General features: G+C 40.0%; 1 protein-coding gene across 2 annotated transcripts in view; it reads left to right on the forward strand.

The window, feature by feature from the left end:
* Positions 1-16740, forward strand: part of LOC127569831 (interferon lambda receptor 1-like) — a 35175-nt gene extending 18435 nt beyond the window's left edge. For both annotated transcript variants that reach the window (XM_052014779.1, XM_052014778.1), the window contains exons 6-9: positions 179-360; positions 3120-3300; positions 8311-8429; positions 10692-16740. In XM_052014779.1, the coding sequence (XP_051870739.1) occupies positions 179-360; positions 3120-3300; positions 8311-8429; positions 10692-11348 (1139 nt within the window). In that variant the 3' untranslated portion in view covers positions 11349-16740. The remainder of the gene's footprint in view (positions 1-178; positions 361-3119; positions 3301-8310; positions 8430-10691) is intronic.
* The last annotated feature ends 884 nt before the right edge of the window (positions 16741-17624 follow it).

Raw genomic sequence — 17624 nt, forward strand, 5'->3', positions numbered from 1 at the left:
AATTTTAATAGAAATTAGGTGATATAAACCATTGCTCTGCTTATTTCTAATATATCTGAATTTTTGAAACTATAAATTGGGGATAAAAAAATTTAGTCAAATGCAGGTGCTCAATCAAAATGTTTGAAAGTTCTATGTGTTTTTCCTTGTTTAATTCAATTTTATTTTTCATCTACAGCACACATACGGCCACTTAATGTTCAGCTAGTGGAGTCCCCACTTGGAGTTCTTAATGTTACTTTTGATATTGCAGCAGCACCACCACTAATTTCACAGAGCTTAGATGTCAAATCATTAATAGATATCTACATGAAATTACGATATCACATTACCGTATATAAAGATGGAAAGTTGGAAAAGGTAGGTTTTAAAAATTTTAATAGTCACATTTTAAACAAAAATTTCCAAAAGACGGAATTTAATTTCAGAATAACATGATAAGATGAACAACATTTTAAAGTCTATTTTCATTTTGACTGTTTATAATGATTTTGTTTGATATTGCCACTCCACTGTCCACATCCCTAATCCCTCTCCCACCCCCTTTGTAAGTAAAGGCATCTGCTGAAACCTGTAGGGCTTAATGTGATTTACAGAAAGGGTCCATTCTGAATTACCATAATCTGATTATGTTAAATGCTGATTTATGACTTTTAATATTTTTATAGGGTGTTTTCAATTTTAATTGAAAATCATATCAAATTCATTTGTAGATCACAAGATATTGTAAATGCAAGTTAATTTATTCCTAGTCAAAATTTATTTCCTCAGCACTTCTTTCTGAACCTTGAATGTGCTTCTGCTCTTCCTCCCACCCCCCATTCTTTGACAGGCTGTGCATGGTAGTGCGATGCCAATTATCAGCCTGACATGTCATCGGGGCATGAACTTGTGCACTTCATGCATGATTTAAACTAATGCAGCATCGGTTTAGGACTTGTTTATAACATGTTAAAAATTCAATATTGTGCAGTATTTTAGGATTTTGAGCAGTGTAATTTCCAATCAGTGGTTATTAGTGAGCAAGTGGTTAAATAAGCTTAAAATAATGTTTCTCCTTGCTGCATGTTTTATGACTTTGAGCCCAGTTTCTGGTGGAGTGTATCCATATAAAGATAACATTTTTATTCAGATGCCGTAAAAGTGCATACCTAAGTAGCTAAATAATTCACATCTGTTATTTTCTACACTTGTCTTGTTGTGAACTTGCACCTTACTGCACTTTCTCTGTAGCTGTGACACTTTACTCTGTACTGTTATTGTTTTTATCCGTACTACATCAATGCACTCTGTACTAACTCAATGTAACTGCACTGTGTAATGAATTGACCTGTACGATCGGTTTGTAAGACAAGCTTTTTCACTGTACCTTGGTACAAGTGACGATAATAAACCAATACCAATACCAAATACCTCATCATTATAGCAATGATTCTACCTCTGAGCCAACTTGTAGTATCAATGGCAGTACTGCATCAACTAATATTAAATGAAGATGATAAATATGACCTTTGAAACTAAAATATTCATGGGAATTCATAGGGGTGAGTTTCTTTTACTCAAATTGCTGTAATATGGGTGTTGCCCGTACAAAGATTGATTTGTCACGTTAACAAGCCAGATGTTATGTTATCTTCAAAGTTTAGGAGAAACTCTTTCAGCCTGTTTGTCAACATTTATAAATGTTCTTGGAGTTGAAAAGTAAGTGAAAATGTAATTTGTACTCTGAGCAAGATACAGGCATTACAGAGGGGTCATGTTCCTAGAAAACCATCTGCATCACTGTTTCTGGTAACGCAAACCACCCCCCCCTCCCCCCCCACCCCACTTTCCTATTGAATCCCATGTTATGTGGAGATGCATTTTTTACGAAATGTTTTTTTTCTCTTGTATTAGGCCATTTTATCAGCAATGACAAAGTGACCCACCACAGTTAATTAACAGCTGAAGACAACATTGGGGATATCGGGAAAAGGGATGGGATTTGAGGATCAGAGTTCATGGGTGAAAGATCGTGTAGAAGGAGCAGGGTAATGTGTTAAAGTAAAAGCCATGGCTTGCACTATTGAGTGACTAAAAATAAAAATTGACAAATTTGCTTCTTTCACATTTTATTTACTTTTCCACATAAATTCCATTAAAGCAAATTTTATTATTGCAAATTTTTGGGTACTGATTTGCGAATTCCATAAGGGGGAATTTCAGTTACCCGAACTGCTGTAATGCGGGGGGTTGCCCATACAAAGATTGTGACTTGTCCCGCTATCTTAACAGGGAGTCTGCTTGTGAGTGGCCAAAGCCAGGTGTTATCCAGCTTAAAATGAGCAGGAGAGGGAGCCAGTTGAGTGAGAAGTGGTAGAGAGCTAACTGATGATCTTCAGCACAGGTGTTAAGTGATCCTCTTTCTGTTGTCTTGCCAAAGAGCAGTGCATTCCTCTTTTAGAAAAAAGGAGCAAGGATGGATCTTTTGGGGAACTAACAAGGTTGGTGCTAGGGAAGGAGGTACCCAAACTGGTTGGGGATGAAACCATTTCAAACCATGAAAGAAGCAGTGCATTGGAGTGGTCAATCATATTGAATATTGTAAAAGATTTCTGGATAATGTAACAAAGTTACAAATAGTATAATTTATGAAATTGATCCGTATTAACAATTGCAGGTCAGATGAGGATTCAAAAATGAAGCTTTTTTTAGATGAGCATGGAAATGGAAGGGTATGACAAGTTCAGGAATTGTAAAGTGGGGAGGAGAAAAGTGGTTAGGATCACCAGGTGGTTTAACATGAGTGTAATTGGACAGCGTGGGCTCATTGGGCCGGAAGGGCCTGTTACCATGTTGTATAAATTTTAATAATGTTTAAGTTTATGTATTTGGATAAAGTTAAGTGAGATGATTAATTGAGTATTTTGCACAGGTGAACTTAGTTTGTCAATAGATCTTTCTACTATGAGTAAACACTTTTGCTGGAAGTTTTAACTCTATGTGGAAAACAAAATTGCTATAATCAGCACTGATTTAAATTGGAAAATCTAGCATGCAAATACAGCAAAGTATTGTATGTAAGGTTTTCTAATTATAGATAAATAAGGAAATTAACTCTGATCTCTTTCTTTCAATAGAGCAGGGATCTGTTGAAAATCACAAGTGAAACAAGTATCGAAGAAATATTTGAGAATGTGGAACCAAATACAAAATACTGCATTACAATAAATATATTTTACCTAAAAGAACAACACTCTGATCCTTTGGAAAGGAAATGTATAATCACACAATATGCAGAGGAAGATGAGGGTACAGAAGGTACAGTAGCACAAATTGTTGACAGCATGCCAGCCAGCATTAAATTTCAAAATGCCAAGTTGTAATTAAAGTAGCATCATTTTCCATATTAATTTTACCTGATTAGTCACTACTGGGGGAAATCTGATTTTCCTGGTTCAAGTAAACGTGCAAAGTAATTAGATCTAGAAGCTAATTTTAACCTCTTCTCTTCTCCACCCTCCCATTGGAAATTAATTGGATTCAATGGAATGCCAGTTTGACATCCTGCCTAATTACACTTTGATCTCAATGACAAATGAAATGAGCCTAGGTGTAAAACCAGGTTTATCAATTTCCACGAGGTATGCCAGATAAATACGGTTTAATGTACTATAAAATTGAAATAAACCAAGTGCACCTGCAGTGAATTTATTGGAACATGATTAATACTGCATCTCAAAGTAAATATCCTTCCTTGAGAGGAACTGCTTATGTCCTGGTTTATAGTCATACCTGTTGTCTGCATTGGAAATGGTTCACAGTGTTACCTAAGGCTACTGCACCTTGCCAAATTCCTTCCCTTCTTTCCTAACTAAAGGCATTCAATTTCTGTTGCTATTTGCAATGCTGTCCGAGTGACTTTTTTTTTCTATGTGTACCCATGTGCTGAATGTTGGTGGCACTTTGCTTTCATCTCCAATGCTCCCCTCAACCCACATTCATGCGTATGTGTATTGAGGTGGGATTCTTTGGATATTGCAGGGAGGAAAGAAGCCGTTCCAATTTCTATGCTTCTCAGCTCTTGCAAAGAGTAGACGTAAATTAAGTCCTGCATCCCCAGGGTTTATCCAGATAATCCTGCATGTTTAGTCGTTGTTAAGTACTTAGAAATTTGCTGAATGCACATGGATATGTGCCTTGGTCTTTATTCAGATGATACGAGTTGCACTGGCAAGGCCAGCATTTAATGGCCAGCTCTAATTGCTCTTGAAATAGAGTTGTTGGATGAGGAGTTCCGGCTATTTACCCAATAACTCAATGGATGCCAATATGTTTCCAAATCAGGAGGGTGTGCAACTTGGAAGGAAGTTTGAAAGTGATGGCATTCCATATGTTGATCTTGACTTTCTCTGACAGTAGTGGTTGTGGGTTTGGGTGGTGCTTTCGAAGTTCTCTTGATGAGTGTACTTTATTCAAATGGTTCATACTATCGCTGTGGTTTACTTTTGATGAAGTGAATGTTTAAGGTGTTGGATGGGCTGGCTTGTCCTGGATGGCGAAAGGTTCTCGAGTGCTGTAGAAGCCATACTCATCACCAGCCTGATTTTTTGCCTTGTAAGCGGTGAGAAATCTTCAGCAAGTCAGGTGTCAAGTCACTCAGCACAGGAACCCTGCTCCCTCTCCAGCTCCCAGCAGCAGTGGTTGCAGTCCCAGCTTGTTGATGTTGACGATTTGGCAATGGTATTGCGGTTGGACATTAAGGAATAGTAGTTAGACTCTCCCTTGTTGGAGATGGCCATTGCCTGATATTTGTGTGGCATGAATGTTATTTGCCTCTTTTGATTGTCTAATGTTGTCCACATCTGCAGCATTCAGGAATTTGCAATATGATCTGCAGAGTTGCAAATGGAATTGAACTGCAGTTGTCAGCAAGTATCCCCACTAGTAACTGTATAGTTCAGAGAAATTCATTGATGAAGCAGCTGAAAATGGCATTTTGCTGAGGATTTCTTGTAGTAATGTTTAGTGATTGGCCTCCAGCAGCCACAATTTCTTCCTTGATGTAAAGAGCAGTCACTCCTGACCTGCCTCTTAAATTCATCTTTTAATTTTGTGGGTTAGATGGATGCTACTTGATAACATTTACTGATGATTTGAGGTAGATTGATGAGACCATTACTAGCTTTTGAGAAGTTGCACATTGCTACCTGTGGGCATGACAGGCCTGGGCACTTTACACATTTTCAGGGGGAGGATATTGTGTTTGTATTGGAATACTTTGCACAGGGGTTTCTGGAGTACATTCAGCACCACAACCAGAACACTTGTCCATAACCTTTGTATATTCGGTACTTCCAGTCATTAGCCAGTGTTGATTCACTGGCTAAAGACTGTAAGCATTGGATATAGTGTAATTTAAGATTAGCTTCTGTAATGGAGCAATCTCAGAAAGTGCCTGAGGTGGGTCATCCACAGCACTTCTGACTGAAGATGACTGCAAATTCTTCAGCCTTGTCATTTTCAACTACTGGCTGAGCTCTTATCATTGAGAATGAAATGTTCATCAAGGTTTCTCCATTCATTAATTGACTAGCACTATTTGCGTCTTAATGTGGGGGGGTAAACGAGCATTTTATAATCATAGTTGTACAGCATGGAAACAGGCCTCTTGGCACACCATGTTCATGCCAATCATTTTGCCCATCTACACTTCCCATTTGCCTGTATTAGGTCTGTGCCCTTTTTTGCCTTGCCTATTTAAGTGCTGGTGTAAATGTTCCTTATCTGACTCTGGTTTCATATATCAAGCACTTTTTTTAAAAGAATCTTTCCCCTCAAATCCCCTTTTTAAAAATCCTTCATTTCACCTTAAACCTATGTTGTCTTGTTTTTGATGCCCGTCCCATGGGGGAAGAAGATTCTGACCAGTGCCCTAACTACGCCTCTCAATTTTATGCACCTCTATCCGATCACCTCTCCATCTTCTTCACTGCAGAGAAGCCTGGCGCAACGTATCCAATCTCTTCCCATAATTAAAGTCCTACAATCCAAGCAACACCCTCTACACTATTTAGTGAAGCCACATCCTTCCTATAGTGTGGTGATCAGAACCACACACAAGTGCACTTAGAATATTGTATGCTGTTCTGGTTGCCAAATTTGCAACATAACATCCCAACTCTTATTCTTCGCTCCAATCTAGGGAAGGCAAGCATGTCATATGCCACTTTCAGGGAATTATGGACTTGGACTCCAAGGTTTCTCTGAACATTGGATTTCTTTTAGTCACATGTACATCGAAACACACGGTGAAATGCATCTTTGTGTTTCCTCAATTCAAGACCTTAACTTGAGGACCAACCTTATCCTTTTCCATAATTACCTTGAAACTTGAATAATGGTTATTATTTTCAGTGTTTCCCCCACTTCCCCCACCTGCCCAATTTCATTTCCCAAGAGAAGGTCAGGTACTGCCCGCTCTCTTGTAGGCTCTTTACATATTGTTTCAAACTTTCTTCAATGTACTTAATAAATCCTGCCCCATCTAAGCCCCTTGCACTAAATCAATATGGGGAATGTTTAAAATCCCCCCACGCTATAACCCTGTTGCTCTTGCATCTTTCTGCCATTTGCAAACGTATCTGTTCCACTAATTCCTGCTGACTATTGGGAGGCCTCTAGCCAATGTTTTTGCCCCCCTCTTATTCCTAAATTCTGCCCTCATTGGATAATCCTTCTAGACTATCCTTTCTAAATATTGCTGTTGTGTTCGCCTAATCAATAGTGCAACTCCCCCTCTTTTGCATTGCCCTCTGTCACTTCTGAAATTTCTATACCCAGATCATTAAGTTGCCAGTCCTGCCCTTCCCTCGACAACTTTTCTGTGATTGCAATGACATCATAATTCCAAGTGCTGATCCATGCTCCAGGCTCACCTGACTTGCCCATGAGGCTCCTTATATTAAAATAAATGCCCTGAGCTTGTCAGCTCCCCCATGCTCCCTAACCTGCCTCTGTCTGGTCTGCCCACTGGACCTGCTTAATTTATCCTCTACTATTCTCTCCTCACCTGCTGCACTGCTACTGTTACGGCCACCACATTATAGGAAGGATGTGATTGCACTGGAGATAATGCAGAGGAGATTCACCAGTATGTAGCTTGGATTGGAGGACTTTAGCTTTGTGGAGAGATTGGATAGGCTGGGCTCATCTTCCCTGGAGTAAAGTTAGTTGACCTGATAGAAGTGTATAAAATTAAAACAGATGTAGAATGTTGGTCATGGGAAATGTAGTATCTTCTCCCAAAGTACATCACTTTAACATATACATCGAAAAGCTTGCTGTTTTAGGGTAATTTTTTTTCACTGCTTCAGTTTCTCAAAATCCTTTACACCATTGAATTTATTATTGTACATTCAGCAAATTTTGTAACACAGTAACGGAATAGTGACAAGATTCTTTACTGATGATAAATTGATGGATTATCAACATTTAATTATCGTGGTGTTTTGTCTGCCCATTTTCTCCAGTCTGTATCCCCTAAGTATGTTAATAACCTACTTTGTGTTTTAATTTCAGGTTTCATCAGTAAACTTTGAAATTGGAATTTGTGTACCTGTCCTGATCATGTGTTCAACAAAAAAAAATGTCCTCATCTCAATCTTGAGGACCCAAATTCCTACCTACCTGTCAGGAAAATGTTCTTTCTCTGCCTCCTGTGCCTTGCCCAGTTAATACACCCAAGATATCACTTCACTTTTGATACTCTCTGTTTCCTTTTCCCAAATATTACTGCATGTGCTACTTTATCAAATGCTCTTTGAAAATCTTTTATTTGTAACATTGACTTGTAAGCTTTCATCAGCCATCACTCGTTACTATTTAAGTCTTGTTAGCCATACTTGATGTGCCTTCAGCATAGGTTTGCCCCCCAACTTTCCTTTTTTAGCCATGCTTCTCAAAATGAGAACAAATTCTACTCTAGTGGGCAGAGGAGAGGGCAGTGTATATAATTACAATAGAGGATGATGGCACTCAATTTGATGACATTTGTTGGTCCCCATTAATCTTTTATTTTAACCTGTTAGCATCTCCATTAAAATGGAGGACAAATAAGTGTGACCATGTTCACTAGTGTCTTTAGTAAGTGGAAACCACTGAACCTACTTTTGCAGAGAAGTCTGAATGTATTTAATTTATTTAAATGATCTTTTTAAGTTGCATTTAAATAAAATAATGAGACTTTTGTATTGATTTGGGATAGTTTGAGGGTGAGAGGGGAGTAAACTGGAGCAAAGCAATATTTCTGATGTGTCTTTTCTTTTGCAGTATCTCGAACACTGCTAGCAGCTGGTTTTTGCATCTTGGGAATTGTGCTCATCATCATCATGTTACTATACAAAGCAGGTTGCCTTAGTTTCTTGAGCACATATGTTCCACAATCTCTGGTATGTACTTCGAAAAACTGCTTCAAGCAAAATTTTAACCTTGCATCTTCTTCCGAGTTTAGTAATGGTAGATTGAGCAAAACTTCCTTTTTAAAAAAGGGACTACTTCAACCTGCAGTAATTTTAAGTGGTATATGATTAGCGTTCTTCCTCATGGTCTTAACTTTGTATACTATCAATCCCTAATTTCTAATAACTTATAACGATGCCTTGGGCACTTTCAAGTACTTGAAGTGCATGTGCTGATCGAGAAATGCATGCTGAGATTAAACCAGCAAGCTCTATCTAATCATCTGTCCAGTGTACTTAGTAATGACTGGCAGTTGAAGGAGTCTCCCCCAGGAGTGAGTGAGTAGCTGTCACTGGACAGTGGAGAGGAGGGAAGAATTGAAAAAAAGGTGTGAGGTAGAGCTTGTGTGTTTTTGCTCACCACTGTGTGTGCTTAGAGGGTGAGTGGTTGTCTGTGTGATTGGAATGCATCTGCATGTGCTGAATATTAGTTGGCATCTGTGTGTATGTCCACATGTGTTCAAGTCTACAGAGCAGTACCTGGTCCCAATTGTCTCTTGCTCCATCAAGACCATGTGGTGACTGGCATGCAGCAGCCACCCCACATTAAAAGAAATCATGTATGTGCATCTTTCATTCTTTAGTAGAAGTACGTCATCCTTGATGCTCAGAGACTGCCTAAGAAAATACATTAGAGTTAGAAGTACAAGAGCATATTTTACTCATAAGATTCTGATCTTACCTGTAATACCACTTGGCGTCTGATTACTTAGGGATCATTGCTGTTGCTCTGTAACAGGTAGTGGGACCCACAACAAAGATCATTCTAGGTACCAAGAATTTAAACTTTGAGGAATGTTGTGACTGTGACTAAGTCACTGGAGAAACTGGTGGATATGAAAGTCTTTATTCATCATGACATCTCGGTAGAGTCTCCCGAGTTTTTATGCTATTAAGAACAATGCTAATTGTGATTCAATACAATTTCAATAGCTACAATGACATTGCTTACTTCATATTTTGTCTGACAAATGGTTCCAGTGAAGTGCAAATTTACAGTAGGAGCACATTGTTGCTGGTAAGACTCTGAAGTTTCAAACTCCTTTGGGACAAACTAATTCACACAGGTGGTCTCAAAGTTACTGAGGACAGAGAACCAGATGCCCAAGATTAATGTTGGGAGGGCTGATTCTGAGTACACAAATATCCCAGATATTGATAGGGCAAATATGCCTATGACCATGTTTGATATGCTAAGTGACAAAATTTAGTCTGGTCTGGCAGCCCTCCTTGATCTCTGGAAGAAGGGTGCAAAAAAAGGTGCCTTGTTTAATATAGGCCAATTAATGTAGTCCATTGTCTTGTGTTTGGCTGATGCAGACGAGAAGGTCTCATTGGCCACATCACTTCACAGATCATTATCTTGAGCAGCCAGCCCCCTGCTGTGGGCCAGCAACCTATGCTCTGTAGGTGCCTTTTAATTTCAAAACTGATTACTGCTTGTGCTGTACATTTCAACAGGGTTTTTATTTGAAGACTAGTTGGTTCTCGTTTGTATTAATACCTGCTACCCCATTCCGTAACGCCAAAAAGATGGCCCATGTCTGACAATTCCCTAACAGAGATTATGACGGGAAAACTAGACTTTGCTAATTAATTACCAGTTGATCAATGGTAAATAAGAACAGAAGATTGGTTTTGAAAAAAGGATTAATTCTTTGAGCTTAAAACCACTTTTCATTTATTAATCTCTTATTTTCCAGTCTAACTATTTGGGTATCCTATTTTGTATTTTCTGCTGATAATGCACCCAAATAAAGTGATAATTTAAGCATTATAACATTAGCTTGCTTTTAGTTGCTACATTTTAATAAAGTAGATGGGAAACCTTTGTTTAACTAGCTACAAACCACACAACGCAACAAAACTCAGTTGGAGTGCTTCCTGCAGTGTATAGAAACGGCATGTGCCAAACACCTATGAAATTACTCCAATTTATCTGAATGTCCCAGGAGTTAAAAAGGGAGAGGATATGGGGAGTGGGTGGGAGTTGGCGCAGTGAGTAGTAGAAGACAGTGAGATTTGACTAATTTACCATTTCTGTCCATATCTGCAAATCTTACATTAAGTGAAGATTTGGGTCAGGATAGAATTGGAGGCGTTATCAATTTGTTATGCCATTTTCATTAAAAGTAAAGAAAAAGATTACATTTAAAAATTTTAATGTATATTTCATTTGATCTCTTCCATCAGAAAAATTTAAAATACACCCATGCTATCCACAATTATAATGATACGCAAGAAAAATTCAGCACAATGGGTCATGTTTGTGTCAGTAAAGAGAAGATGCAAGACGTTGAAGAGGAGAGTGAGGAGGAGGAGTTAAGTAATGTTGCGGAATCAGCCTATGAGCATAATTCTCTGCCGATAACTATGCAGGACAGTGCTCAAAGCAGCCTGTTTTCTGACAAAGCAACAGATGGAACCAGCGCAGTGGCTTGTGATGATCAACAATTCAATTCTTTCACCAATTTTGATAACTGTTTGATGGCTCCAACAGATGTAATGCAAAATGAAAGTACAGAAACTGAAATAATGAGCCAGTTGCAGATAAACCACAGCAGAAAAAGCAGCTCATCTCCTGCAAGTGTTGATACTTCAGATGTCCCACTATGCTCTGTCCAAATCCAAGATTCAGACTGCTGTTTTGTAGAATTTTCAAATGAACAGATGTGTGATCAGGAGACATGTGAATCTAATACCACTGAAAATAATGAAATGACTGATTCTTTAACCTCTGAGGTTTATGACAACACTGTATTTTACCAATCTGAGAATCCTGTTCAGTGTGACGTATCGGACTGCTCATCACTTCCCCTGGTTTTGCATTCTAATTATATGAGACGCTGAAGGAGGTTTGCATGAAGCTATTATGTTGACAAGTACAAAGCTGCTCAAAGTATCCTCAGAACATTTGAAGTAGCTGCACCCAGTTGTCTGGCATCAGCTGAATTATTTTACCAAAGAAATGATTTTTTAACACATCAGAAATGACAGCACTTGTGCGGCTAAGAGGATTTAAAATGTCTGATTTTGTTCCTCAAAGAATATTTGGGGATTTGTGTAGTTACTTGTAATATAGAGCATCAATATGATGCATTGACTAGAGCTGTTGCCAAGTTACAGCCCACATTGGGTTGGCACAGCTAATGGAGGTGCTGCCTTGTACTTCCAGTGACTCAGCTTCAGTCTTGATCAGTGGTGCTGCCTGTGTGGAGTTTACACATTCTCCTTGTGACTAAGTGGGTATCCACCCACATCCCACAAACGTGCAGGTTGGTGTGTAAATTGCCCATACTGTATAGCTAAATGGCAATATCTGGGGAGCTGTTGGGAATTTGAGGAGAATAAAATCGCTTTGGTTAGGGTAGGATTAGTCTAAAAATGGCTCCTCCGGGGTCAGCACGTATTCTGCGGGTGAAGAGCATATTTCCATGCTATCCTGTTGTTCTACATATTCTCTTTTTTTTAAAAAAAAAAGGAAACAGTGGTAGACAAAGTGGCCCTCGAGCCTACTCTACCATTCACAAGGTTATGACTGATTTTCATCCTCCATTCCACTTCCCCGTTCTTTCACCACATTCATTGATCCCCTGATTCTAGACCTGAGGGAAACAACTTTACAGCAGCCATCTTGTGCTGGTCTTTGTACACAAATGTTTCTTATTGAAACACAATCGTAAACTTTAGTTTTTTTTCCAACATTTGGAAAAAAGGGAAATAGAAATTTCATAGTTTCATGTTGGTATATTTTATCACAGTGTGCATTTTTTTTTCCATTTTCTTCCTAAACAAGGAAAAGGGGCTTCAGGGCAGTGGAAATGTTGTGGTAGTAATGGAGTGTGGGGACTGGGGCCATTGATTATGGTGATGTACATTGTGCTAATGGTCCGCAGTGCCTCATGGATGCTCCGTTCTCAGCAACCAGATCTGTTCTGAGTCCAAACCATTTACCTTAATTTATGGTGCCACACAACACAATGGAAGGTGTCCTTTGTGTGATCACACATACCAAAGACTGTGCAGTGGTCACTTTTACCAATGCTATCATTGGGAAAAATACATCTACCATAGGTAAATCTACAGTAATGAGGATGATAGGCCTTTCCCTTGGTTCACTACTTCCTGCGAGCCAACCCCTGCAGCTTGAGGACTCACTGGTTTGGTCCATGGTGATGGACGTTGAAGTCCTCTACCAAGTGTACATCCTGTATATTTGCTACTTTCAGTGCTGCTTCCAAGTGTTGTTCACGTGGAATGCTGATTTGTCAGCTAAGGGAAGATGGTAAGTAATAATTGAGGTTACCTTGCCCATGTTTTTACATGATGCCATGAAAGTTCATGAGATCTAGAGTTGAAATGGAGAATAAAACTGGACAGAGTACCCAGTACTGAGCTAGGCCCCAAATTTGGACATAACAATAGCCTTAAGTCTTCCTCTCAAATATGGATAGCCTAGCATCTGAAGTGGGAGAGCTATCCCATGTACTCGTCAAGCAATAGCCAGATTCCTCTACCATGATTCCTGGGTACATCCTGTCCCAACAACAAACAGATCCACCCAAAAAGCAGCATTGGTAAGAGGGAGTAGCCGAGGGAATCTTCAACATTAGCAGCAGTCAGGAACGAGGCTTTAAATTTTAAGTTAGTTATTTTTCTGACATTTGCTAAAATTTTAATAGTTTTTTTATAATTTTAATAATAAAAACACAATTCAAACATTTAACTAAAATACAAGCAACCTCCCCTTTGCCTCAGCCGCAGTCCTGGAATCTCAGTTTTAAATCAATGGGGTTGTCACAGGCTCCGAGTGGCGATCTTCTGTGGTGCAGTGTTGGGGAATCCCATCGAGAATAGTCCCCATCACTGGACTCTACATGGAATCCAATGACAGACCATGGTGACCAAACGAGAACCACATTTGTTTTTCAAAAATAGACTTTGTGAATATTTTTTTTGATCATGAATAAAGGAACAGTGCAAAATAACTTTGACATTCATGGATATTACATTCAGTGGTGTAAACTTTAAAGAAAAACACCAACTTAGCACCATTGCCCCTCGCATGGCTCCCTGAAGTGATACCCCTTTTATTGTTCGGGCTTCCCCACCCTACAGACCCCTCCATATGCAGTAGTGGAAGGAGCCTATACTGTGGTCCGAGCCTATACTGTGGTCCTACCCCACGAAGCCTTAGCATTGGCTGCACCAAGCTTCAGTGCATCCCTCAGCACATAATCCTGCAGCCTGGAATGTGCCAGTCGGCAGCATTCCCTTACGGACATCTCACTGTGCTGCAAGGCCAACAAGTTTCGGGCAGACCAAAGGGTGTCCTACACTGAGTTGATGACCTTCCAGCAGCAGTCTCGGTATGTGTCCCCGGGAACAGCCCACAGATCGGAGAGTCCTCTGTCACGCAGCTGCTGGGGATGAACCGGGATATGGACCCTTGCATCACTCTCTGGACCCTCTCAGCAAATCCACAGTCTGCAAAGAGGTGGGTGATGGTTTCTTCCCTATCACAGCCTTCCTGACGGCAGCGTACGTTGGGGATGATATGTCATCTGTAGAGGAAAACTCTGACTGGGAGGGCACCTCTCACCACCAGTTGAGTGAGGTCTTGGTGCTTGTTGGTCAAATCTGGTGATGAGGCATTCTGCCATACAGTTTGGTCCGTTTGCTCAGGGAACTACATGTCATTCAATAAGTCTCAAGTTTCATAAGAAGAGTGCATGTGTAGGCGTCTGTGACTGAAGATAAAGATTTAAAAATTAATGTCATATCTATTTCAAGTAAAACGATGCTGCTTCTGTGAATATAAATGTCTCAAATGTTCTTATTGTCCATTTGTGGTCATTAACTACGGATTTTGTTTAAAACTGATTTACGGTGATATAAATTTAAAATGCACAGCACGTTTTTATTTGTGTGCAAATAATAACAAATGAGGATACAATGCCACTAAGCAAAATGGCTCCTTCCTGTCTGTTGGCCACTATTTTGTTTGGCTGTTGGTGTGTTGCCCTCGACATGAGCAAATATCAGTAGATAATGCAGATGTTGCAGCTTTAGTTGCAGTAATTATTTGTAAAGGTTTTATAACTGTCATTCATATTTCCACTGGCTTGGAATTAGGCTGCCCTGCTCAGACGCCTTGCAATAGTTGCCTAATGGTTAGGCACCCCGACTAACTACTACTCCATTATGTCTACCTTAACCCATCAACCTGAAACACTCAATCAAGTTGGAAAAGCATGACTTCATTGTCTCTACCCCTTCTCCCACAAGGTGGTCATGTAGACAGTAACCATGAGAGATATACTACATCTTAAAGTAATGGCAAGCTAAATGCCTTCTGATACAAATACAGATAATGCTGGAAATGCTCAGTAAGTCAGTCTACATCAGCAGAGAAAGAGGGAGAGTTAACATTTTGTGTCTGTGGCTATACTTCATTACAAGATAATGTAGCAGATGCAACAGATTCTGCTTAAGTACAAGTGCAGGGAAAAGATTAGTTCAGGGGATCTGGAGGAGGTAAGAATAAAGAAGGCAGCCATAGGAAATTGTTCATTATTGCAAGGTCTGCGAGCCAGTGGTGGCTCTCTTTGACCCTAGGTGCTGCTATCATGGGCTGGAGTATGACTGAGAACAGGGCAGGGTGTGGTCCAGAAACTTCCCCATGGCAGAAGTGTCTAAAACCAGAGGGCGTAGGTTTAAGGTGAGGAGTAACGGGTTACTGAGGAACTGACAAAGAACTTTTTCACCCGGGGGTAGCTGGAATCTGAAACACACTGCCTGAAAAGGTGATAGAGCCAAGTGCTCTCTCAACATTTAAGCATCTGAAAGAGCACTTGAATTGCAAAAGCATAGGTTACAGACTGAGTGCAGTTAAATGCGATTAGTATGGATGGGTACTTGGTATAGACATGGTGGGCTGAAGGACCTGTTTCTGTTCTATTCTGTTTCTGGCTCTGTGTCAACAGTGAACTGCAGGGGTGGGGGGAGGGGGGGTGTGGTGAAGGGCAAAGTGTGTGCTGGAGCATGGCTGGGATTGGGAGCTAAACATTGGAGCGTGGCCAGGAATGTGGTCAAGTGTTCCCAGAGATGGAGGGTCTGCAGGAATGTGGGAGGTCAGAAATCAGGGGTGGGGAAGGAGGGAGGAAACGCTAATTGAAGGAGTTCAGGGACAGGGAGCTCAGTGTGAAAGGTCAAATAGATGGTTTGAACGGTGCGTGTGAGTGACTGTGTGTGTGCATTAAAGGTTTTTTGCCAAAGCAGCCAGCACTTGAAAAATAGTGAAGATCACTGCCATTGGATTAGTTGAAGAGGAGAGAAGGCAGGAACAAAAGGGAAAGTTAGGGATAGACAGGTAAAAACATTAGCCTATGTAAATGTAACCTAAATAGTAAATGTGTTTAAATGTTATAGGTGTAACTGCTGGCAGGAAATACTGCTGAAACGTGTAGTGAAAATGGGGTAAAGAGGATTCTGCCTCTAAATAAAGCTGTGTATTTTGCTCTACAAATGTACTGCAGCTTCATCCACTACTTACAATTATTCTATGCCAAGCAATGAATACCATTTACAACTGCCACATCTCATTTCTCATTCCACTTCCTCAGCTTGACTACAATGCTAAACATCCTCACACTTTGTGGAAACAATACCATTGTTTGTTACAAATCCAAAGTCAATTGTAAGGATAGTTTAAAAACTGTTTGTGGCTAAATCTTATTTCAGGAATGTTTACAAATCTTGGTTTCAGTTCTCCATTTCACAATCAAAAATGTAACAATTTGTGGAATACACATCATCTTCCTTTTAACGTGTGTTAACGGGCAACATTGCCACCTGTCCAGCTGAATCTTGCAGTGTATTTGCAGGTGTTCTGTGAAACAATCTTGTAGTATTGGTAAATTCTAACTGCAGTCATCTCTGGGAGAAACCAGAACAAATCACACAAACTGCTGGAGGAACTCAGCAGGTCAGGCAACATTTATGGAGGGAAATAAACAGTCGACATTTATTTCCTTCCATAGGTGCTGCCTGACCTGCTGAGATCCTCCAGCATTTTGTGTGTTGCTCCAGATTCCAGCATCTGCAGAATCTCTTGTGACTACAGAACAAATGTATGGAGCTTATTGCAGACTTGCAACAACTGTAGGCTTCCATTGCATGTGTGATGTAATACAAAACTTACCTAAATATGCAGCAAAATTTTCCCTCTTTCAAAAAATAAAGTAAGTGAAATACTTTTCACGTATACACAGAAATTAAAGGTTCAGTCTGTTAATACATTTTCTTTTCCCCAGGGTTGAAATGTCTAAGGCATGCATTTAAGGTGAGGGGGGAAAGTTCAAAGGAGATGTGCAGGGCAAGCTTGTTTTTATACACAGAGCGGCGGGCGCCTGGAATGCGCTGCCTGGGGTGGTGGTGGTGGAGGTAAATACGATAGGGGTGTTCAAGAAGCTCTGAGATAGGCACATGAATGTGAGGGGAATGGTAGGATATGGACATTGTGTAGGCAGAAGGGATTAGTTTAGTTGGCCATTTTAATACTAATGTAATTGATTTGGCACAACATTGTGAGCCGAAGGACCTGTTCCTGTGCTGTACTGTTCTATGTTCTCAGTAACTTAGTCCTTAACTGTGCTTGGATCTCTGGTGTTGAGCCAATGAGTATCTGACAGCTTGACTCTGCTCACTGCTTATTACTGCCTCTCCTTCAATGGTTGTATATCCAATTCGGATAAACTCAGTGGGTTCTGGTATGAATCTAATGATTCAGCACCCAGAGAATTCCAAAGATTCACAACCCTCTGGAAGAAGAATCTGGAAGGAGTTGATGGGAATGTGGGGCGAATTTTAGAAATGGGATTAATGTAAATGGGTGGTTGGTGGACTCAGTGGGCTCAAGGTCCTGTTTCTGTGCTGTATGACTCTATGATGCTCTAAATTTAATTATCCCAGTTGCCATGGTGGTATTTGAAATCATATCAGCAGATTGTTAGTCCAGTAATTGAAATGTTAGTCCAGTAATTTAACCACTAAACCAATGTCACCTGTTTAAATAATGTTTCTAGAGAGACGTAAGAGATTGCAGCTGCTGGAATATAGAGCAAC

This window comes from Pristis pectinata, chromosome 4 (genome assembly GCF_009764475.1).
Source record: "Pristis pectinata isolate sPriPec2 chromosome 4, sPriPec2.1.pri, whole genome shotgun sequence".
Lineage (NCBI taxonomy): Eukaryota > Metazoa > Chordata > Chondrichthyes > Rhinopristiformes > Pristidae > Pristis > Pristis pectinata.